General features: G+C 37.0%; 3 protein-coding genes across 4 annotated transcripts; 2 read left to right on the top strand and 1 right to left on the bottom strand.

Moving 5' to 3' along the window:
• Nucleotides 1-59: 59 nt before the first annotated feature.
• Nucleotides 60-3,495, top strand: LOC141814030 (uncharacterized). 2 transcript variants are annotated; one of them, XM_074702029.1, is made up of 5 exons: nucleotides 60-242; nucleotides 1,461-1,744; nucleotides 2,006-2,095; nucleotides 2,618-2,988; nucleotides 3,076-3,495. In XM_074702029.1, the coding sequence occupies exons 1-5, from the start codon at nucleotides 65-67 to the stop codon at nucleotides 3,338-3,340; spliced, it is 1,188 nt and encodes a 395-aa protein (XP_074558130.1). In that variant the 5' UTR covers nucleotides 60-64; the 3' UTR covers nucleotides 3,341-3,495. The 2 variants fall into 2 exon arrangements, with proteins under 2 accessions (XP_074558130.1, XP_074558131.1); XM_074702030.1 differs by lacking the exon at nucleotides 60-242 and adding an exon at nucleotides 1,273-1,381.
• On the bottom strand, nucleotides 3,371-5,362 carry LOC141814031 (uncharacterized). Its single transcript, XM_074702031.1, has 5 exons — nucleotides 5,285-5,362; nucleotides 4,161-4,375; nucleotides 3,929-4,077; nucleotides 3,771-3,859; nucleotides 3,371-3,579 (listed from the first exon to the last, which is right to left on the bottom strand). The coding sequence occupies exons 1-4, from the start codon at nucleotides 5,343-5,345 to the stop codon at nucleotides 3,775-3,777; spliced, it is 510 nt and encodes a 169-aa protein (XP_074558132.1). The 5' UTR covers nucleotides 5,346-5,362; the 3' UTR covers nucleotides 3,371-3,579; nucleotides 3,771-3,774.
• Nucleotides 5,363-19,756: 14,394 nt separating this feature from the next.
• On the top strand, nucleotides 19,757-24,507 carry LOC141813719 (uncharacterized). Its single transcript, XM_074701698.1, has 4 exons — nucleotides 19,757-22,160; nucleotides 22,575-22,660; nucleotides 23,248-23,445; nucleotides 23,522-24,507. The coding sequence occupies exon 1, from the start codon at nucleotides 19,757-19,759 to the stop codon at nucleotides 21,944-21,946; it is 2,190 nt and encodes a 729-aa protein (XP_074557799.1). The 3' UTR covers nucleotides 21,947-22,160; nucleotides 22,575-22,660; nucleotides 23,248-23,445; nucleotides 23,522-24,507.
• Nucleotides 24,508-24,625: the final 118 nt, after the last annotated feature.

The raw sequence follows: 24,625 nt of genomic DNA, 5'->3' as shown, positions 1-24,625 counted from the left end.
TCGTATAGATAAACCGAAAGGACAAAGAGCGACTTGTTTCTTCTTCCTTCTTCCTCGATTGTTAATGGCGGACGATCTATTCCAGGGCTTGCCTCCTCCCTCCAGTGCCCCTTCTCCGCCACCGGAGAAGCGTTCGGCCTCCTCGACCGAGAGGGATTCACCTCCACCGCCGCCGCCTGCTCCTGCGCCTATCCTCAAAAGCGCCCTCAAGCGAGATAAACCCTCAGATTCCCAGGACCAAGGTGCGTCGACGTCCTTATTCATAAATTTGATTTCTTTTTGTTCTCTGTGTCTTCTCTTCGTACTCGTCTTTCTGCCTGATTCAGTAGCTGTGATTGTAATTTCTCGTACTTCGGCGATTAGGGTTTCTTCTGGTTCGATTGTCCACAAGGTTTTTGATTTCCTGCTTTCTGTGCGTTGCCTGTCGTTCACTAAAGGGAAAGTTGCCCCCGAATAATTGCTGAATAACCTGGTCCAATTAACTGTTTTTTTTTCATTTTAGTAATGGACAGTCAATTAGGGATTCTGATTGTGCCTCGCAGCATTGCTTTTCCTTGTTCACATCAATATACCTTTATAATTTTATATCAATTTGTGTACGAGTATGAAGGTTCCATATTCGTTTTTGGGACATGGAAACACTTCAGAAATATTGAACTATGTTATAGTGATAACTAGAATGTCAGAGTTGCAATATAAAAACATTTTGGCTATTATCAATCCATAAGTTATTTGATATAAACTCTATTATCTACTGCAAAGCTCGCTAAAGTTTCATTGAGCTTAGTACCTGTAGTTTAAGTGTCTGTGTAATGGTGCTGAAAGTATCATCATGCCCCAAATTTGGAAATTGTTCACATTTTGGTTAGTTTCATAGGAACAAGTTGTGGCATGGTTAAGTTTTTGGGTCGTTCTGTTCTACTTGCCAACTAGCATTTGAAAATAATCCATACAAATGATATTAAAGGTCTTGGCTCATGAGACTCCCTGGAGCATCACTAGTTGTTTGAAGATTCAGTGAGCTAGGATTCTGTTCTCGCCTTTTGCAAGCTGGGGTTCTGCCGAGAAACTTCCTCAAGGCTTTTTGTGAGGACCTAGGAAGACTTCTACGATCTGGAGATAGTTGGTGAGATCTTCTGTGAGGTTCCTCTCCCATCTTATTTTTCTTCCTTCCTTGGTTCCTCTTGATCAATGCCGAGTTGCGCCACTTTGGTATGCAATCAGCACCATGGGCATATCTCTTTCTAGATGAGACCCCAGCACCCCAGCATGGAACAAGATTTTAAATCTTGCTTTGTTGTTTCCTTTAGGGAGGATAGATGAATAAGGATCTGTAAAGACTACCCAAATAAGTGGTAAATGCTTGATGGCTATGGCTGTGGTAATTTCATTCTTTTGCCACTGACAATACTAACTTTTTTATTACTTGCAATCATTTGAATCAAACTCTACATATGCAGCACCCCAGAAGCGTTTGAGGTTCAAAACAAGTGTGGATGCTACTGAAGCACAAGTGACACAGGCGATGCACAAAATAGCTTCACATATAAAAAATCCTGCAAAATTTGGTAAGGCATCAAAACTTGCCATGCAATTAATCCAAGCCGGAAGCGTCAAGCCAGGAACTAGCAATCAGTTTTTTGATATTCTGGAAGCTGCAATGTCTTCTCCATCAGTTTGTAATGAGCCCTCATTGAGAATGGATTATCAAGCCTTATTTTCAGCAGTTCAGGATGTTGCAGATGTAAGTTTAGATCGTCTATGCTTAAATTTATCCACTTCGATCTGGTATAAAAATTTCCTCTTCAATCTGGTAATAGGATTGCCTCTCTGTGTTCTAATATGGACATTTAACAGAATATACAGATCTCTTTTTTTCTGAACAATGAGGGCGATCCTGTTTTTATTGGAGAAAGAGTTTACAGCAATATCCTGGTTTACGTTGATACTCGATGCACTTCTTCTCTGGTTGAATTAATGTTATTAATTTTCTTATTAACTGCAGGTTTTCAATAAACAGCAGAGAAATCAGTTGACGACATGGACTTTGCGGGCAGTTGTTGCTAATGATCTCTATACTGATGATAGTTTTGTGGTATGCATTTCTAAACTACAAATTTATGTAGTGTTGCATTAAACTCCATTCAATTTCATGTGTTGCCCGAGTTAAAAAAATCTTGGGAAAGTTTTTCTTGATGTTTCCATGAGAGTTATTTCTAGGAAGATAAACCCAAAATCATTATTCTTGATTTTCCCATGAAAGGTATAGCATTTGATCTTTTTTGTAGTTCCCTAAGGGATGAGGACATTAGATTAGAGTTAGTTGTAGGTCTGAGTTATTGTCTATTGATTCTCATTGTCAGAAAAAGGAGACACTTTCCCCCCAACCAAATATGACTGTCATGGTCAAGATGTGGTAAAGGAAGCTCAAAGCAATAGAACTACTAGACCTTTTAACCACAGCGTGCCAACTTGCTTCAGAATTATGCACAAAAGTCGATGCTCGCATTTTGTAGATTTGTTCACATACATATTTGCTATAGTAGGCATGCTAACTATAAGAATCTTTCTTTTTCTGGGTTCACCTACATTATAACTGACAAGTCACAATTCTTAGTATTCAAAAGCAGCTGGAAAGATCAAAGAAACCATTTCTAGCCTCCCTCGAGCTACCGTGGATGATGATAACGAAGAAGCCGCAGCATTAGCACTAGCGGAGAACAACACAGTTGGCAAGGACACAGCTGAACAGGGAGCTACTTCATCGGATGCCCTCACTGAAACTGACAACAATGCTTCTGATCCATTTGGATTAGATAGTCTGCTTCCGAGTAAATCCAAGAAAGACGAACAACCCAAGGCCAAAGATGCAGTAAGTTTAAGCAGAAAAGCTTCCGAAGACATTGAACACAAGAGATTCATTAAATCTCAAAGAGAGGTCTTACTATTATGTTTGGAGATTGCCGCGCGGCGCTATAAAGTTCCTTGGTAATACTTAGTCTACTATTCCGTTCATTGCTTCCTATACAACCATTCATTGGCTTGTGCTGATACCTTGCCCTCGTTGCATAACAGGTGCCAAACTGTAATCGATATATTGGTTAAGCATGCTTTCGATAACATCGACAGATTCACATCTCAACAAAGAGATGCGATCGAGAAGCTATGGGCTTCCATTAGGGAACAGCACATCATAAGAAAACAGGGCAAATCAGTGACCGGTAAACTCGACATGAATGCGTTTGAGTGGCTCCAGGAGAAGTATGCAAATGAGAAGATTAGCATTCGACATGCTGTCGGAGGCAGTGGTGAGCGACGTGCTCAACAGTGGCTAGGTTAACATTGTCGACGACATCAGAAAGTTGATATCAAACCAAAATGTCACCCCTGTAATCGTACGTCCAAAACTTTGGTGATTACACTGTCAATGTTATTAGCTACCAAACTACAATACAGCACTTGGCAACGAAAATATATCTAGCTTTTATTGATGAATTTAGTGAACATCAATGAGACTGTTTATCCCCCTGAAAACATTAATTGAGTTCCTTTCCACGAACCATGGAGGCATTGCTGAATCTGTAGACAAAGGTAGCAAAATTTAGTTGCAAATAAGTCAGAACAAAACAGAGTACTTTTACCATCAACAAGTATCCATCTCTATATTTTTATTATTTATTTTATTGTCTTGTATTTTAAGTTTTTTTCATTAAAAAAACCAAGATTTTTTTAAAAAGAAAATATGATCGAAAGCCCCTTGGTGTTGAAACCTTGCTAGTTTATCTTTCCTGTCCCTCCACAAGCACTGCAAGATCTAGTTGAGGAGCACTTGGAACAATAACTCCACTTCTTTGGAAGTCTGAAAAAACAACATTCTATAGTTAGTACAATAGATCATCTTGATCATGTGAGCAAAGGTCGAGCGTACCCCGCGGTGTATCGAGTGGCCATGTTCTTCGCGGTCAATCTAGCTCTTTCAGCACTTTCATCAGACAATTTCTTGAGCACGAATCCTTCCCCGTTGCATTCAGCGCAGATACCCGAACCGCCACAATCTTCGCAAGCTCTAGAAGCACTCTACATCTAGTTGGAGAAAGTTAGCTAGTCGACATCTAGTGCCAAAGAGTAAAATCTGTGGTGCAAGCAATTCAAGAATGTACAATGGCAGGTTCAGGAGCTTTTGTTGTTCTTGCGAGGAGTGATGCTGCAGCACCCACAGCCGCAGCAGCAATTACAACCGATGCGGCGGTTTCGGGTAAAGCAGAGAGCCCAAGGGGCTGATTTCGTTGCCTTTCGGTTTCATAAGGCTTGAACTTGAACAAGTTAGCAAAGCGAGCATCATTTGTAGTTTGGATCTTGCGGTGTGAAGCTATAGCTGTTTCAGACAACATTATAGTCGTCGTCATCATTATCATCGATTCGTGCAAGTCACCAATAATAATACAGGAGCTTATATACTTCAATAGCATGTCAAATAGAAACAAGAATGGTACAATGTGCTCAAACTCAAGCAATATCATCATCGTCATCATCATCAAATCGTTAAGTCACAAATGATAATATAGGATGGTACATACTCCAATAGCATGTCAAATAGGAGCAAGAATGACACAATGTGCTCAAACTCGAGTGATATCATCGTCGTCATGATCAAATCGTGTAAGTGGGTATATACTTCAATAGCATGTCAAATAGGAGCAAGAATGACACAATGTGCTCCAACTCGATCAATATCATCATCATCATCAAATCTCGTAAATCACAAATAATAATAACACAGGAGGGTATTACTTCAATAGCATGTCAAATAGAAGCAAGAATGGTCGTTGTCGAGCCATGTAACTCAGAAAGAACAGTAAGAACTCCGTTCTTAATCCAGTTGAAATCATGCATTAATAATCTCAACAAAAAAAAAAAGGAACAAGCAAAATCACCATCTCTCTTTGCTTGCTTCAGAAAAGAAAATTCTGATTTTTCTCAACATTTCTGCATATATTACTAGATGTCAAAATATAACCAAATGATAAAGATCCAAAAATGAAAGAAAAGAAGAGGATTTTAATGTCGACATATAGAAACTTCACATCAGAAGCAGCTTCTGAGACCAAGAAAACCCATAGAGTTCAGAAAACCAAACCCCTAAAGAAAAAGGGAAGAATTTAAAAACAAATTTGAAGATTTCAGAAAACCAAGAAACCTAGAAAACTATATGATTTTCGTGTTCAAAAACTAAGATTAAATTCAGAAGAAATTGAACTATAAGTAACATAAGTATTTACCATACCTCTTTTGGAACTTGGAAAACTTGGAGTTGGTGGTGTAGTGCGGAATGGAATGAGCTCCATCTCCCAACGCAGTAGCTCGTTAGGGAACCGATAAGATTTTGCTTTGGGGAAGGCATACGATATGATGTTTTTGAGAAAATTTCATGTTGCCCCTTGTAGGTTACCTATTTTCCAAAATGCTACTTGGGCATTCACCTTTTGACACTTAACCAATTGAGAGAAATGTCGATCATTTAGTTTTAAAAAAAAATGAATTGGAATAAATTAGGGCAATTTTGACTTGGATATTTGTAATCTAAATCAAATCAAAGAATCGTTTTAATAAATAAAATTGATACTAGGACAGCTTAATTTTCTAAGAATTGTATTTATAAAACTTAAATTTAGTAATAAACATCCTGTTTGATTTAAATTGATTCATGTTCTTTTACAAATAAATATATATACATAAACTAAAGGGTGCAAATCAAAATTTTCCCAGGAGTTTTGATAGATTTGGGGCGGATCCAATCACTAGATACGCGAGCACTATAGACAATCAGGTGAGGCTATGATATTTTCTAACTGCAAATTGTAATTTCTCTATAATTATTGGAAATTATAATTAGCATATTAATTATTGATAGAGCAGAGTTGCGGGCGTAGTTGAATTGATTATGACATAGTCGTGGTCAATTGATTTACCTCTTCATAAATGGTCGTGAGCCGATTGTGGATGCTGCTAAGGTGATAAATTGCATCTTTTGCAGAAGATGATGAATTTACTATTGCAGCCTGTTTAACACAAGAGAAGAGATCCACTTCAAAGATCTCTCACATTGCCCATAGTTTCTTAAGACTTTGTTATGTTGTATTATGGGGATAAGTAACCAATAAACCTCTTCAATATCTCAACAAGCTCCGCGTTTGAAATCATAATTTGAGGCAAACTCTGTTGTGTTATGCTTCTGCAACCAAAAGCTACAAACCTAATTATAACAGTAGATATCGACTAGTTCCAAACAAACCCTATCGTTCGACATAATGCCCCTTGAGGAGTTGTTTTTTTTGTCCTCTCCCCAACACCTGTGCCAACCTTGATGCCTCTTCTCACTTGCCACAAACAGTAACCAACCTAACAAAGAGCAGGCATAGATTCCAAGTGACAGTTATGCAACATCCACATTGGACCTCAGTAATCTATCACCCACCTTAAAATCAGTCACTAGTCCACATCATTGATTTAACCTTCCACATGCAAATCCTAGTTAGGCATGCTACCTTCCTGTTCCAGGCAACACAAACATGCCAACAAAGCAAACAAATCAAGCCTCCAAACAGAAAAAACAAAAAAAAAATACCAGTATGAAGGACCCCTTTGTCCTTAAAGTCAGACAAGGGCAGGATATGCATATCTCTCATGACATGGACTGCAACAGTGAATTCTATATAAGGGACAATGCCCTTTGCTCTTCGAGTTAGACAGGGCCAGGGCGTGCATATCTCTGATGACATGGACTGCAACACAAAATGCTATATATGTGCTCACTTCATGTATCAAGCTGAAACAACACAGGAGGTAACTGAAGCTCAAAGTTTGGTGACATGGGGAAAGGTGTGCTCAAAACTACAGCCAAGGCCATGTCCTGGCCAAGGAGCAGCAGCAGAGAAACTTCTTCATCTTCATCGGCAGCAGAGGTGCCGGAGGATGTGAAGAAGGGGGAGTTTGCAGTGGTGGCAGTGTGGAACGAGAAGGCAACAAGGTTTGTGGCCTCACTCAGATGCCTATCGAGCCCTGTGTTTCTGAGGTTGCTGGAGTTGGCAGAGGAGGAGTTTGGATTTCAGCAAGGGGGGGCCCTTGCTGTTCCCTGCAAGCCTTCAGAGTTGGAGAGAATCATTAAGGAGATTAAGAATTATTAGTGGTTTTATTTTTATTGTGGTAAGTGTTGTTTGTGTTCTTTGTTAAGGTTTGGATAGAATTTGACCAGTCAGGTGTGGAGATTAGTTGTAGAACCTTAAACGAAAGTTAATTAAGGAGAGTTTCAATCATGACTAGTTAGTTGCTTCTCTTTTTGTTTCAGGTATCCAAATTTGAAGATTATGGTCCCTGCATAATATCCCATGCTCTCCAGGTTGAGAATTAAATTTATTATTGAATAAGGTCATACATAAATGACGATCATCAAACTTCACATTGTGGTTATTACTGTTATAGTGCACCTAACAGAGTAGGTAATTACTTTGTGGTTTGTGTAGTTGTTGCACTTATCTCTACTGGTGTGATTGCATTAGTTGTGTTGACATTACCAAATATTGGGGTTAATGTGTGGGTCATATTGTCGATATACTACTGATAGAGCATCTTCTATTAAGAAACATTAGTATTTCATATTCTACATTTCTGAACAGTAGCAGAAGTTAAATTGAACTTGTTTTCTACTTCTGTGATCAATGACTTGTGTTGATGTTGCAAATGTTGGTCGTTCAATCGGTCATGCTACTTATGTGTTGCCTATGATATGTTCATGAACTAATCACTGCCTAGAGGAATGAATTAAGTTTCTTTTTTGTTATCGGGCAAGTTTCCCCTAAAGTTGTAAGCATGCTAAACAAAGGAAATCATTAGCATCAGAAGTCAGAACCACATGTAGCAATTTATTTGAATAGTACCAAATTTGAAAATTTTCTAATTGTCAGCTCAACAAGTTAAAGAAGTTTGTCATTGACTCATATTCAATGAAACAGAATTAGAACAGTTTTTTAACATTTAACTTGAAAGTTCAGACATAAAAACATAGATACATACAAAAGAAAAGCCTTCTATTGATTTCACACTCATATAACTAGTTACCTCGTCTTGTCGTCTGAATCTGATATAGTATCCTCTGTTGATGCTTCACTTTGTTCATCTGTTGCAGAACATTTCAATCCTAAGTTTAAACTATCATTCAGACCTCTACCTGAATCACTCAGTGCATGCTTTTTAAAAGTCAACCCAATATTGGGGAACATGGATGATCCATTTTGCATCTGCACTTCATCTGTCGATACTAGATTTCCGTGCATCTTCATGCTGCCACTGCAGTGGCCAGAGACCATGCTCATCCTTTTCAATAGTCCACGGCCATGAGAATTGTTAGGTGGAGCAGGTGGATCCCCATGGTTCAGAAAAGAAGAGGTTTGCTGTTCTTTCATAGACACATACTGAATTGTTGTGCTGCCGTCATGGTCACCATAGGCCAAGTTCTTCCTTTTCAGTAGTCCGTGACCCTGAGAGCTATTAGGCGGAATAGGTGGATTGCCATATTTAGGAAAAGAAGACGTTTGCCCCTCATTCTTAGGCATATATTGACGAAAACATGATGCAGATGGAGATTCTGAATTCTCTTGGTATTTGTTAAATGTATTAAGGAACCAATCTGAAACATTTGGAGGGCATTGATTTCTCCATACTGGTGTTTCAACTGAATTTCGACACCAATTAGATGACCTGAAAGGATATGTCTGGTTCGGTAACATGAATCTATTCAGCTGCTGCCCGATTCCTGCCATTGGATAGCCAGATCTCACTAGATTGCCAGCAAGGAAAGGACCTGAAGGAAGTCTGAAAGAAATAGGTTCGGCTATAGTAATGCTCGATAGATTGGGACTGGTGCAACTGAAATTGTTCATACTCCGAAAGAATATATCTCCAAACGATCTTCTAGTTTCTCCATTGCGTTGTGTAAATTCTGAGTTTGTTGGTAAAGTATTGCTCCCATAATAGTGACTGTTTGCTGTAGTTTTTGTTGTGAATGTAGACGGTGGATGGACTGGCCTAATAAACTTTCTTGGCTCATAAAACACCCCGTTAACAATCTTTTTTCGTTCTTTGGCCCATTGCTCAGCCAAATCCTCTGCCACTCTTGATTTCAAGAAGCAGAGATTTGTATCTGTCAAGATGGTATTCCAGTTATTCTGCCCATGCCGTCTCACACCAAGCCATAGGAAATCCAACTCATCTTCTGACCATTGAATGGGAGTCCTTGCACAGTTGCCAAATAAAATGTTATGCTTCTCTGTTAACACCTCTGGGCCTTTAAACATTGTCTCATGTGCCGGTCTATGCCACGACGATGAACTTTCACCACCATAAGGGTCTGGTCTATGCCATGACGCTGAACTTTCACCACCATAATGCTCTTGAGTTTTTCTTTCAAGGTAATTAGCATTCTCATAACCCAAACCTGATCCTGTTTCTCGTCTTTGGGGACCCATCACAAAAGAATCATGGAATTGAGATTTCGGAGATACATGATGAAAGGAGGCATTTGATGCCTTTTCAGCTAGCTCCTTCTCATAAGTAGAGACTCCTGGATTTTTCATTTCTCCTTTTCCTTTTTTTTCGGTAACCTGAAACGTGCACTCCCTAGAAGGATCACACTGTGTAGGTGCATCCTGAATTAGGGAAACCATCAAGACACAATGTGAAATTAATCACCATTATTCAACCTATGCAGAACATGAATACAATTTGTCTCATAATTCACCTGATTGAGTTGACTTTGCATGGATGAATTAACTAGATGCTGAGAGGAACCCGTTTCATTTGGCATCCCCGTGCAACAACTACGAAGTTTCTCCACATCAAAGGATGAAGTTTCTCCAACATGTACAGGAAATAGTGAAGGTTTTCTGTCAAAAGTTGGAAATTTTAGAACTTCAACATACCTGATTCATAATTGTAAATACAATTTTTTTTTATTAATAGTAAAACTAAAACATAAAGCATTTGGCAAACAAAGAAACAAAGAAAAGTGTGGATTACCCATTCACTTGAGGAAAGGCAGTAGGTGCAGGTTTATCCACAGCATCTATCCCAGATTCAGGTACCTATAGAAAATGTTAATCGAGGCAATTTCCGTCATCCTTAAGTTCTTAGATTAGAGAAAATCACAGATTAGAAGAAGCTAGAAAGGATTACACCCATGACAAGATAACACTACATGTCCATAATGACATATGAAGCGTAAAGTTTTTGATCAATCAACAGGAGTATTAATATAACAAACAAAAACCAAAACACTTTTTTGATATTGTGTTTTGGCTATTTGCTTCTAGAACAGTTATTTTTATGGGAAAAAATATTCTCTAATAAATATTCAATCTGAAAGCACCTATTGCATGCAAAGGCATAACATTCACCATTGTGTACTTGATAAATTCAATCCAGAAAATTAATTAAATACTGGGGTACAATCCTATACAAGGTGAGATACATTAATAGCATGGATAAAGCAACATAATTGAAATTTATCATAGGTACAAGCATATACATTGGGTTAAAGTTTGGCAACATGGATTGCTTCCAGTATCAACAGAATCCCTTAACATACTCCATATGCCAACTAATTGCATCAATACTAATTTGTTTTCAAGTTATTAATATCAATGTCAGAAATATGTTTAGAACCTTCTTATTAAATTGATCCAATATGGTGTTTGTGCAGTTGCATTAATCTAGTCAAATATGGAAACAGCATTGACAAGCTATGATGTCTCGTTGATAGATAATTGTCATTCATAAAATGTGTAAAACCTAAAATGCAGCAGGTAATGAAGACTTAAACTACTACCACGAAATGGAACTCGACATGCCCACTAATTGCATCAATACCAAATTGTCTTTCAAGTTATTAGTATCATTGTTAAATATGTTTAGAACCTTCTTAAAAAGGATCCAATGTGGTGTTTGTGAAGTAGCATCAATCCAATCAAATATGGAAATAGCATTGACAAACTATGATGTCTCTTTGATAGATAACTGTCATTCAATACATCACAAAATGTGTAAACTTAGAATTCAGCAGTTAAGGAAGTCTAAATTACCATCCCAAAATGGAACTAAAATATCCAACACCTTTATTCTAAAATACATAATTCTAAAATAAACAAAAGAGAAAGGCCATAGAATATATAGCAAACCACATGGACCATAATACTCTCAGGCGCCAAATAACATGGTATATATGTCTTTGTTTGAATACAAGTTGAATCACTAGATACCTGAGAGCTATTAACCAAACAAGCACATCATGGTTTAGAAGTGCTTACTATTAAATTAAATGCCACCAAGAAAAGTTTGTAATTTCAAATACTGGAGTAGAATGACCAGCAATCTCACACTATGACATAAAGAAGTACATGACAACATGTAGCCTATTATATTGGCAGGGTACTGCTATGACAAGTTATTCAAATTCACATTGAATTGTTATCTAAAACCTTACTGAAACCGATAACCATGTTACCTTATTAGCAGGCAGTCTGAATGGTTGATCAACAAATGATCATATAGTAAAAAAAATGAACATCATTAATAGGTAAAGAAAGAAACCTATAAGTGATGAATCATGTAAAAGAAAAATTCATCATAAGTATGATCATTTAACATCATGATATGTGCTTAATATCGTGAGGAACTAATGAGAAAATTGTCCTATGAACTCGATAGGCCTACTTGGTACTAGCCAAATTGCCTAAACCCAACTAAATAGTAGTTGATTAATCTAAGCCTTAAAAACACCACTAATGTAGTCTACAGGATCCATTATAGGATTGAGTTTAGATTCATTCTATAGTCATCTTATTTGGCAGCACATAAAGCTTAGTAAGGGATAGTTGCCGCTTCCAGCAATATCATCTAACCAAGTCTAGAACTGATTCATTTTTTACCATTCCCAGCACCCAATCCAATGAGAAAAGTAATCCATTGATTTGATGAGCCTAAATCATTGCCCAAAATGTTAAAGCCAAAATTAGCAGTAATATATGCATATAGGCCTTACAAACCCCGTTTATTAGACCATAATCAGGATAAAATTAATTGTCAAACATAAAACTTATCAGACAATCAAGTGAAAAATCTCACAAAATCGAATTATCTAACATCTATTTGTAACTCTGCAATACAAGATTTACAAGCAAAATTATAAGTACTGGGAACCAACCATCTTCACCATAGGGATGAAGAGATCAACTATAGGGCATCCATTAATTAGTGTCTTCAAATGCACATCATCAAGAATTTGCTAGAAGAATTTAAGTACCATTCCAGACAATTAGTTGGGCAGTAGTTAATGCTATAATAGATAATACCACCTATTATCCCTTGAAACTTATCATTATTTCTTCATGCTTTTATCTTTTTTCCATTTTTAGTTCTGCATATTTATATTACCATTTCATTACTCTTCAAACAATACTCCTGTGTATTCCTCAAGAAAAATATCTCTTGATAAATATTTACAAACCTCATGCCAACTGTTATACTAGGCCAACCCAATAAAATTTCAACCCATGAAACATGTTTTTGTTACAATATCTAATAATTTATTCTTCCTCTTCTCTTAAAAAATAAGAGTGAAACGTGTAGAACCACTAGTGTAGTATTTGAGACACCATGCTTGGCAATAGATTACAGTTTCAATCTCACATAGTAGTGCTCTATGTGCAAAATAAATTGCACCATATGGCCTTTGTTTTTAAAGATAACTCCACCATTTACTCATTTATGAAGACACATGAGATTTCCTTCATTTTTTGTGATATATCTCATCAATTGAAGGTAAGTTTCTATGACCAAGGTGAACTAAATTTTCATTCTCTTTGAATATAGTAGTTTTCCAAAGTTAAAACACTTAAGTTCTTTCCTTATTCTCATATTGAGATAAAAATAATAACAAAGCAATTAGTTAGTTTCTAGTGAAAATAGGTAAAAGCTAAGATCCTATTTCACAAGTTTCCCAATAATATGTAATCTCAAGAAGGTCAATGTAGATGTTAATAGGTATGAATTAGGAGGAGCTCAACCATGTTACCATTGTGTCTTTAAAGAAGATTCTCTTATCTGATGGTGCTCGATATGCTTAAGATTTGAACAAATATGTTCATAAAAGTGATGCCAATGGATCTACTAGAATTCACTATGTGTCTTTCACCTCTGGCACTTGGACTCTTCACGTACCCTTTTGTATCGGTGTAGCCTTTCAACACTCGAACATTGACACTCCTAGTGGACACTCATATTTCTACTAATTACAAATAAGAAATTTTAAAAATAGTCATTTTAGACCCTTGGATCTATACAGGTGTCGAATACTTGTACCCTAGTATGAATGAAATAGAAACATAAAGTTATATGAGCAGAATATTGTTAGGATGTACTAAGTAGTTTAGGTAAGTCGTAATCAATATTCTTCTACCACTTGGTTAAGTCTTTTGTATCTGTGTAGCCTTTCAACACTCGAACATTGACACTCCCAGCAGACACTCATATTTCTTCTAATTACAAGTAAGAAATTTTAAAAATAGTCATTTTAGACCCTTGGATCTATACAAGTGTCGAATACTTGTACCCTAGTATGAATGAAATAGGAACATAAAGTTATATGAGTGGAATATTGTTAGGATGTACTAAGTAGTTTAGGTAAGTCGTAATCAATATTCCTCTACCACTTGGTTTAAGTCTTTGGAAAGGATTGTTTTGTCGAGATGGCAGATCAACCATTAGACCATATATTTTACTACTAAGATTTACTTAAAGCTATGAGTTGAATTTTATTGTTAATGAAAACATCGAGCCTTGAGTGAGGAAATTGTGACATCTAGTAAAGTCTTATATGGAAAGTCATGGCTAATAAAGGAGCTTGTAGACCTCCTTTTGTGAGTTTCTTTGTAACTCTTGCCTTCCCTTTGTGGCATTTTCTCATGTTATTCGCCCAAAGTTAAGAAATATAAGGTTTCTCTAAGTTTGTCATCTTCTTGTTTCTTATGCCATGATACTTTCATCCCATGCCTTTTGCATTGTTACGACCTTTCAATTTCTACCGTAAGCATGCTCTTACAAATCGTTTCAAAATTGGAAATGTAAGATGCCCAAAGTTTAACATCTTCTTTTGGTTGTTACGCCTCAAGGAATTTCTCACTCATGCTCTAACAACATGTTGTAGCCCTTGTGTTTACAAATCTTCAACTACAAAAGTAGCTCATATTTTCTAGAGTTGCTCTTTTTAGTGTGATGTTCAATACAGGAAACTCTGAATGACTCAAAAACATTAATTTTTAATGTAGTTATAGAATTAAGTGATCTATGAGGGATCCTCCAAATCTTCATTAACTCATTTCACGAATTTGTCATCTTTTGTTTTGTTACCCACAATTGTGACTAGGCTTGTCAAAGAAAGGCCTTCCTTTCTTAAATTCCACTTCGTGTATGGATATTTTACTCTTTATCGTTGCTTGTTATGCCGCAACACTTTCACACCAATGCTCCATGTTAAGGACTAGGGTTCGAAATCTTGAGCCAACAGTACCGATGTTTCCGTCTTTAACTAGAATGATATTGTTTCAGTATCGTGTCGATATTTCGATGTCGGTAATAAATTGGAAAAAGAAGAAGGCAAGAGGTGAAGAAGAAAAAGATAAGACAACTACATAGTCAAGCTCAATATTTGCTTTCCATCTAGAATGCTATGATTTGAATATTATCTTGTATGAAGACAATCTACAAAAACAACAACATTATCTCAATTTTAGTATGCTAAAGTGTGTCGAGTGTTAACATAAAATGATATTCGTCGACACGATTGACACAACGACACAAGAAATATTGCCTCAGTGCCAAATAGAATAGAGTTTTTGTAATTTATTGTGGCAAAAGGTGATAACATTCACCCCAAGCGCTCCTCAATGCCAGCCCCACAACGATTTGAAGGGAGGTAAATCATGGCGACTGAGCGGCCTCTTCAAGTGGGAGGGATTTTATTCCCCAAGAGATTGTTCCCTCGGGGATTCGACCCCTGCTCTTGTGGCAATTTACCACTTAAGTACCAACTCAACTATACCCACGGGGGCAAGATTTGCATGGATCTCAGTTCATATGAAAGATGAAAAAGAATAGTCTGACTTCGATATGATGGGTTCATTGTGCTTCACAATTTAAGCCTTTGATTCGCCCGGCACGGTATAAGATTTCTATCAATCTCTTTTGTGATTTTCTCTCACAAATCCTTTCATAATTAAGAAATGCAAGATACCCCTAAGTTAGGCATTTTCTTTTGGTTGTTATGCCTCTAGAAACCTTTTACACAAACTTTATTAGAATGTAATGGCTGTCTCTCTGTCTTTATGGATATCTAATTTAAGATGTGATCATGTTTCTGGAGTTGTTTCTGGTGTGATGTTCAATTCAAGCAGCTCCAAATGCCTCATTAGTCATACTCCAAAGTATTATTTTTTGCGAAGTCTTTGCAGAATTCAGCAATCTTTGAGGAATCCTCCTATTCTTCATCAAGTGAGACTCGTTTCACAAATTTACCATCTTTTGTCGGCAACAAAACATGTCATAGTTTTTTGTTTTCTTTCTTCTTTTTTTGATTTCTGCTCCTTTAAGGCTGTTATTCTTTTCTATAATACTTATATTTTTTCCATTTATTTCATTTACTTTAAATAGTATATTCTTCCAATGAGCTTAAAGGAGAAACAAAATCCATGTAGCCAACCCCAATGTTGGGACAAACATAGCTACAACATACATTTCGATAACATACTTAGCATCTTCTTAATGCTTATATAATCACTAAGTAGCATTACTATAATTGTCTAGTTGATTTATGTTTACACGAGAAGATGGAAAAGAGAAAGAATGGAAGATATGGTGAGGATGAAAAGTCATATAGATGGAAAGGTTTAATGTGTTTGTAGAGATAGAATATCAAATTGTCATTTAATTCTTCCTATGCTCCTACTACAAAGCCAAAACAAAGACTTCCTTAAGGCATTCATTTACCCCTACACCAAAGGCCATATTCTGTAAGAACAGTGGAGTAAACTCTCAAGGACTTCCTTTGTTCGGCATTTCATCTCAAAAGAATCTTGGGCTACACTCCTTGTGCCTATGGGTGAGAGAAGAAATCCTTTGATGTTGTCTAAGATGACATTTGTACCACTATGAAAAACAGAGTATACATATTTTTCCCATGGACCAGGAAAAAGAATGCACCATAGCATTACGATTAGGATTCCCATGGAAAGTTGATGATCTTACACATTTTAAGACAACCTTGTGCACATGGAAAAATGAAAGTCTTTTCAATTTCATTGGAACCATTCTCTCACATAGTAAACAACTTACAAGTCAAAGTGTTAGGGATAAGTGGCATCTATCCAATTCATCATCCAGTAAAATGAGTGATGTAAGTTCACATCTAGGAGTGCAAATCATCTTAAAAGCAAGGAGAATCTTTTACATCTTCTAGCTTCAGGAAACAAAAACACAAGAGTAGTTATTGGGAGGTTTAGTCCAACCATAGTTGAGCCTTTCCATTATATCCTAACTAGTGTTTAGAGTTAATAATATGAATAAGGGACAGGGTTCTAAATCCTGCTTTAGAGCAACTAAGGCAACCTGATACTTGATTAAATGGTAAATGTGCATTCTTAAATTCAGGGAGTCTGAGATATGACAACATTTGAAAGAATCTAGTTCTTAGGATACAGTATCCAAAAGCTTTAAAATTACTGGTTTCTAGAGGAAGATTTTGTTTCATGTTATTATAGGTTGATGGGATAATGACTGAACTGAAAAATAAAATAAAGCAGCGTGTTAACCAATGGGCATGCATGTTTTTTCATCCTACTTATTTGCATTCACATCAACATTTGCATTCAAAAATAGATACAGTCAAAGTTCTACTGCCAGATCAAAGATCAAAATGCAAGGAAACATACAAAGAAATGGTAATAAGCAAAGAAAGACAAAACTTAAAATGTAAGAATTACTATAAAGCTAGGATTGTTTCGCTAAAAGAAGTACTGGTATTGAATTCAAGACAGCAGATATCAAATTCTAAGGTGCATCCTAGTTGGAACATAGGTAAGTGTTACACCACAAGCAGATTGTAGTTTTGCGTGTCCTCACCGCTTTTTCTTCGTTTGGTGCATCCTTCTCGGCCGTTTCTTCGGCTGTTGGGGCTAGGTGCTTAGAAGCTGAGGCTTCTCCCTCAGTCTTGCACGATGAATCATCATTAGTGTCTGCACAAGGATTTGTTTTTTTCAGAACACGCCTTCTCTTGTACGTTATCAACACCTTGCTCATCTTTCTGATCAAACAACCAAAAAAAGATGCAAAAATTAAAAGAAAAAGGCAAACTCAAAAGCAAATTGGTAACAGATTTTCTTATGCCACTAAACACAATCATACATCCTGAGTTCCATAAAAGCCAATGACGGTAAAGATTTAAACTTTTTAGGTAATTCACAAGAACAAAAAAAATGTGAACAGAACTTCTAACAAAACCCACTCCAACTCAAACACTGACTTCACTGATGCGCTAAAACACCCAAACTCCATGCATCCCTTTTCCGATTGATTTCCAAATCGAGTAGAAAAACAATAATCACGACCAAAACGCGATTTTTCTCACCGTCTCAACGATTACCGATGAAAAAGAAACGCGAGACAGAGAAAACTAGTTACAGAGCAAGAAATCGGGCTTTACTCTTCTGTGACGGCGGGAGGGAGCCCCGCTGATGATTCCCGAGCCGGATCTACACCGAGCGGCGAGCGATTCATTTGACGACGGTCGCGCGCGCGAGAGAGAGAGAGAGAGAGAGAGCGCGAGAGCAAGAAAGAGAGAGAGAGAGAGAAGCGCTTCCACCATTTCATTCTCACTCGTTTTATGGGGCGAAGCGGCCAGGGCGGGGGGCAGGCATCGTTAAATGACTTTCATGCCCCTACCTTTTCCCAATAATACCCATGAGCTCATGGGTCTTTTAGTAATTTCGTAATGCGCCGTTTGGCAGGTGCTATTGACCCCGTGGGCCTTCCTTGTCCGGCGCGAACACGAAACAGCAAGTTCTCTCTCACTGGAAGCGTAAGACACCCGCCGGTCCGGTGGTCCCCACTGGGAGTCTCTGAGGAGGAATTCGTGTTCGGTGTCCCAGAAGTAACACAGAGGTCGGAGGAGGTGCGCCAACGGCTGGTAGCAGCCATGCAAAGGGATTTTGTTGCATGCATTTGAATTATATATAAAATTATATAATTGAATTCTTGCTATGTTTTCATTTATCAAGCATTTCCTTACTTTCCAAATTAACAAAAGGAAGATTTTAAATTTTTTAAATATTAAATTTAGAAATAATATTTGGTAAGTAGTCTTTTATTTAAAATATATATATGTCTGTGTATAATTAGATTTAATATCCTTGAAAATTTATTTAAATGAAATTAGAATATCAAAATGACAAATTAAAAGAGAAAATATGTGCATTTATTTATTTATTTCAAAATTTTGAATCATTTGATGATGTGAATTATGTTTATAAAAATAAAGTGATTAATTGTTTCATTTTCTTTCATGTGAATTATGATTGATTTTTTTTTTCAAGTTGCCTCCAAAATTTAACACTTACTTGTTATTAATAAGCGTTTGATTAAACTTTCTATATATATATTATTTAATATTTTAAATCCGATGAGCAAAATATTAAATTCCTACCAACGTTGTTGTTATAGAATTATAAATTTTAACATTGTGCAAAAAAGAATTTTTCAAATGTATTTAAGAATTTTTCAAATGTATTTTATTAATATATAAATTTACTAAATAGCTAAATACTATTATTCAGTAAGTAAAATCTATTGGAAAGCAATTAACTTTAGCAATGATAAAATAATTAACCCAATATTAAAAATATTATGTAATAAATAATTACTATTTCATGAACTAACGTAATTAAATTATTATTTTGCCAATAATTAGTTAGCATTTCATGTTGTAATTTAATTCCTAAAAGAAAAGTTAATAAAAGAAAAATATGAGATGTTTATGCAAATGTAATTCAATCTGAAGTAATTAATGTTTGAATTTCATTCCACTCAAATATATTCAATTTTTGAAGGGAAAAAATCTCTTCATATTAAAAATTAGCAAAAAGAAATATATTATATTTTATATTAAAATTACTCTTGTTTTAGGCAAAATTATTATGACATAAAAAAGTATTTTATTTTGTTTTATATAAAAAAATACTTTTTTTTTAGTATGATGCACCAATTTTAATTTAAAATAGTATATGTAAAATAAATTTGATCAAAACGGTTTTAAGTATTTTTTATCGAAAATATATTAATATCAATCAATTTAATATTAATTAAAATTATTTTAACTTGATTAAAATTAATTAAATATCGTCCTATCAATTTTGAGCTAGCCAAAAATTACTAAACTAATTCTAGAAAAAATATTTTTGGATAAAAAAAATAGAATAATTAAAAAGTGAAATAAACTGGAATAATGGGCCGTAGTTTATTCCAAAGCCCAAAATGAAAGCCCAATTCCATGGCCTACAGGAGGCAAAACCCTAAACCCAGACGGCGCCTCACCTGCCATGGAAGAAAAGGAGCGGCTCCGCCTCTCCGCTCGTCGTCTCCCGGCTGCTAGGGCTGAAGGATGCTCATCGTCTCTCGCGCCTTCCCTTTTCGCCTGCGCCACCACCTTCCCCTTCCTGCTTTCCTCTGCGCCTACCGGAGCCTCCCGTTTTCTGGCGCCGACGGCGAACCTCTCGACGCCCCCGACATCATCGCCGTATCCAGAATCGTGGCCGAGGGTAAGTGGGATGACCCCTGCCTCGCTGGCATCTTCTCCTCCGCCTCGGCCCCCCTCAGCGTCTGCAGAGTTCTGCGGGAGCTGCGAGAGGACCCAAGGTCGGCCTTTCGCTTCTATCTCTGGGCAGGGAAGCAGAGTGGCTTCCAGCATACAGTGGAATCCCGGTGCGTTGCCGCCCATATACTCTTCAGGTGCCGGTGGTACTCCGAGGCGCAACAAGTCCTCAAAGATCTCGCCTTGTTGATCCGGTCGTTGCCTGCGTCGGAGAGCATCGTTGATGGGCTACGGGCGACTGCGAGATTCGTTGGGAAACCTGGATATGGTGTATTTGACGCACTCTTTGGAGTTCTCACCGACTTGGGAATGCTCGAGGAGGCTAATGATTGCTTCATTAGGATGAGAAGTTTTAGGATTCTGCCAAAGTTGCGATCCTGCAATCACTTGCTTGAGCGGCTTGTGAGAGCAGGCAAAAAGGAGCTGTCAAGGAAGTTTTTTTATGACATAGACGGCTCAAATATGGCTCCTTCAGTGTTCACTTTCAATATTATGATCAACTACTTGTGCAAGGAGGGGGACTTGAATGAAGCAAAGGCGTTATTTCAGAGAATGAAAGAGGTAGGTTGTCTTCCGGATGTGGTCACATACAACTCGCTCATCGACGGCCATGGTAAGCAGGGGGAACTGGAAGAAGCTGAACAACTTGTTCGTGAGATGAGAGAATCTGCCTGTGAGCCTGACTTGATAACATATAATGCTCTAATTAACTGTTTTTGCAAGTTTGGTAAGCTACTGAAAGCATTTGAGTTTCTTAGTGAGATGAAGAAGAAAGGTATTATGCCCAATGTGGTCACATTCAGCACTTTTATTGATGCTTTCTGCAAGGAAGGTATGATGCAAGAAGCACACAAGTTTTTTATTGATATGAGAGTAAGAGGAATACAGCCTAATGAATTCACTTACACTTCTCTCATTGATGGGAACTGCAAGGCTGGGAATCTCAAGGAAGCCCGTATGTTGGTCGAGGAGATGGCGAGTGAAGCAGTGGAGTTAAATATTGTAACATACACAGCTCTAGTGGATGGACTGTGTAAAGAGGGGAAGGTTGTTGAAGCGGAAGAGGTTTTCCGAGCTATGGTTGGAATAGGTGTTGTGCCCAATGAACTTATGTACACTGCTCTTGTTCATGGGCATTTCAGGAATAAGAACAGGGAGAGAGCAATGGATTTGCTGACTGAGATGAAGGAAAGAGAGATCAAACCTGATATCTCACTGTATGGTACCATTATTTGGGGTCTTTGTGATGATGGAAAAGTTGAGGAAGCTAAGCTTATGCTTAACAGCATGGATGATTCTGGCTTAAAGCCAAATCATGTTATTTACACAACTATAATGAATGCTTGCTTCAGGTCAGGTAAGGCCTCAGAGGCCCTTGACGTGCTTCACAAAATGTATGATTCTGGTATACTACCCAACATAGTTACATATTGCACATTAATTGATGGTTTATGCAAACAAGGATCAGTTACCGAAGCAAGGTACCATTTTGAAAGAATGAAACTGTCAGGCTTGCAACCTAATATTTTGGCTTACACTGCACTAATCGATGGCCTTTGCAAAAATGGTTTCTTAGAAGAAGCTGCCCGACTCTTTGAAGAAATGGTGGCGAATGGCATATCTCCAGACAAGATTACTTACACATCTCTAATGGATGGGTATTTTAAGAAGGGAAATTATCAAGAAGCCTTCATTGTCAAAAACAAAATGCTAGATAGTGGTCTTGAGCTTGACCTGCATGCTTATACGTCTCTTATATGGGGGTATTGTGACAATGGTCAAATGGAGGAAGCAAGAAGCACACTAACGGAGATGATAAATAATAATATTCTTCCTGATGAAGTGGTTTATAATTGTCTTATAAACAAGTACCACAAGTTGGGAAACATGAAAGAGGTTGAGGATCTGCAAAATGATATGAAGAGAAAGGGTATCACTCCTAGTAGAAGAGGCGATGCTATCTCTAATGACAAAGGGTGATAGTTGTGCTTGGGTTATCACAACTGTCATTAACATCTTGATGATCTGTGTTCCTGATGATTTTTTCATTCACAGAATCTAATCTTCAGAGCTGCCACAGGTTGTTTGGCAGTTGCAGTTTAATGAATGTAGTTGGATAAGATTGCGGTCTACAACCCTTTACTTGGGTTATGGAACTACAAATGACTGTTGGCACTGGCTTCCACAATGCAAGGTAATGGTCATAAATTTCTATAATCCTCTCTCTCCCACTCGTTGTCTGGCATGCATTTCTCATCCTGTTACCCCTAAATTTTGGCTTAGACAATTCTTCAGTCCACTAAATAAAACTTGACATTCAATCAAATTATTTCTGTAAAATTTCAAATTTCGCTTGTGCATGCTTGAAACTTTGATGCAACTCTAGCTATAAATGCAGAATTTTGGAAGTTTCTTAGATTCTGCACACTTTTATGGAAAGCAAATTGTTTTAGTTGCTGGTACAATTTCTTTTTTGAATATTCACAGCCAATCAAATGGTCCACTTATCAACAACTATCAACAAATTTCAGAGAAAAGTAACTTGCCTGCCCTGCAAATTTTCTGCATTGTTTAAATTGTTACCTTCACCCAACTTGTGTCTTGTCAGGTCAAATGCAAATGGTTTCTCTCGTGTCTTCCATCCTGAAATATACAGAATGGAGTCTCTCATATGTTGCTTCAAGTTTTTTACAGGTGAGCGCTTGCGATATTCTCGTTGACTATCATAGAGACACCTGTATGTATCTCTGTTCAACAGATGATTGCTTGCTGTTGATATAAGTTTATCATTTCTCTTATTAGTAGTCATAATTATTAGCATTGCAAATATTCTTTTGCGATATTGTGCATTTCTTTTTGTTTGTTGTTCCACTGATGTTACATTCATTCATAATTATTAGTCTACAACCTTTTGTTATTCTTGTTGTTCTTGATAAGCTTATAAGTTTTCATGTTGCTCTTTCAATTCTAAAAAGACAATGTTTTGTTTTGGGCTGTGCCAGTCCCACGGGATAAGGTAGTTGTGATCTTTCGTGATAAGGATACCCTTGTCTCCATATAATGGAAAACATGACTCAATTAGGCGAGAGTTCCTTGTTTAACACATTCATGGGTAACACTACAATAATTCATTCAACACAAATATAGCTCCCAATCAATGCTTTGAAAATTGAACTGATCGAACTGGTAAGGCTACTGGTTAGTTGGTTCGGGTACACTAACATTTGATAAAGCTTTTTGAGAATTTTGCATGTACTAAATCATTCAGCTTTCCCTCTCAGGATCTGCAAACTCGGATATAAAGCAATGGATCATGCATTATTTCAGTGGTGTGAGTAAAATCAGATTTGAACAATAGTCAATCGTATTGGGATCTAATGTTATGAATCACATATTTCGGCATTCTGCTTATGGGAAGAGATGCTAAAGTATGCCTGCATAATCAGGCAAAAAGTTAGAATTCAGACAGAATGTCAATGGTATGTTTCCAGTGCAATATGGTATCATTTGGAAGCGATCAACATTTACTCAAATTTGATTCATTCATGACTGCAGCACAATTGTAAATGATTTCAGTGTCGAGCGAGAACACCGTTTGAACTTCAACATTAGTTGTGGCAAAAGGTGATACCCTCACCCCGGGGAACTTCAACATTAGTTGTGGCAAAAGGTGTTTTCTGGTGCGGTTGTGATGATATACGTATCACATTATTTGGAACAAATGAAACATTTCTCCAGTTTGATTCATTCATTACAGAAACACAATGGTGACAATTTTAGTGCCCTTGATGACTCTCTCCTCTCATACCTGTTTGGATTTTTCCAGCCAGCCATACTCTTGAAGTTGTCATGGTATGCATATGGTCTCGTTTTGAAGCAATGAAATTTACTCAAGTTTGATTCATTCATCACAGAAATAGAACAGTAGATGATTTCAGTGCATTTGCTGCCTGCCTCCTCTCCTAATTAACCAACAACCTGTTCCGACTTTGTTATTAGCATTTGTGGGGACATGCTTCAGCTGTCGTGATATATATATTACACAGTATTCTTTTAAAATTTACTCGAGTTTGATTCATTCATGGCAGAGACACAGGTCAATGATTTTAGTGGACTGGATTACTTCCATAATCAACCAAAAACTTGTTCAGCCTTTGACATTATCATTTTTCAGAAGATGCTATATGAGCAATGAATGTTCACTAAAGTTTGATTCATTCATGATGCATTTTTCTTGAATGCATAATGAGGTCTTCTCAAGTTAATGTAAAAAGGTTCCATGGTTGGTCAAATTTTGAAGTTCTCATCAATAGTGGCCTGGAGTAATAATAAGTGAACTAGATATGGAGATCTTCCTACTAAAGATCACAGGTTGAATCCTTTGCTCTCTTATCTACAGATGTTGAGTCACTTATGCGAGCTGTGCTGCTAAATTTTTGTATTGATTCATACAATGACAAGAAAATAATTTACATGTGTAGAAAAAATTGTTTTTTTTCTTTTTTTTATGGCTCTGTAAAGTGACTAATATCTGAAATACTTTTCAGCAAGAGATGAATTTCAAGTGACTCTTTAAGTTTGTGATGTAGAGATTCTCCTCTTTGACAAACATTATGCAATGGTTTGCCTCTCTTTATATTATCAAAGAGAATGTGATAT

The sequence above is a fragment of the Curcuma longa genome, chromosome 20 (assembly GCF_044706935.1).
Source record: "Curcuma longa cultivar G26 ecotype Majalengka, Jawa Barat chromosome 20, ITB_CL_G26_1.1, whole genome shotgun sequence".
NCBI lineage: Eukaryota > Viridiplantae > Streptophyta > Magnoliopsida > Zingiberales > Zingiberaceae > Curcuma > Curcuma longa.
This window is presented reverse-complemented; position numbering and strand designations above follow the sequence as displayed.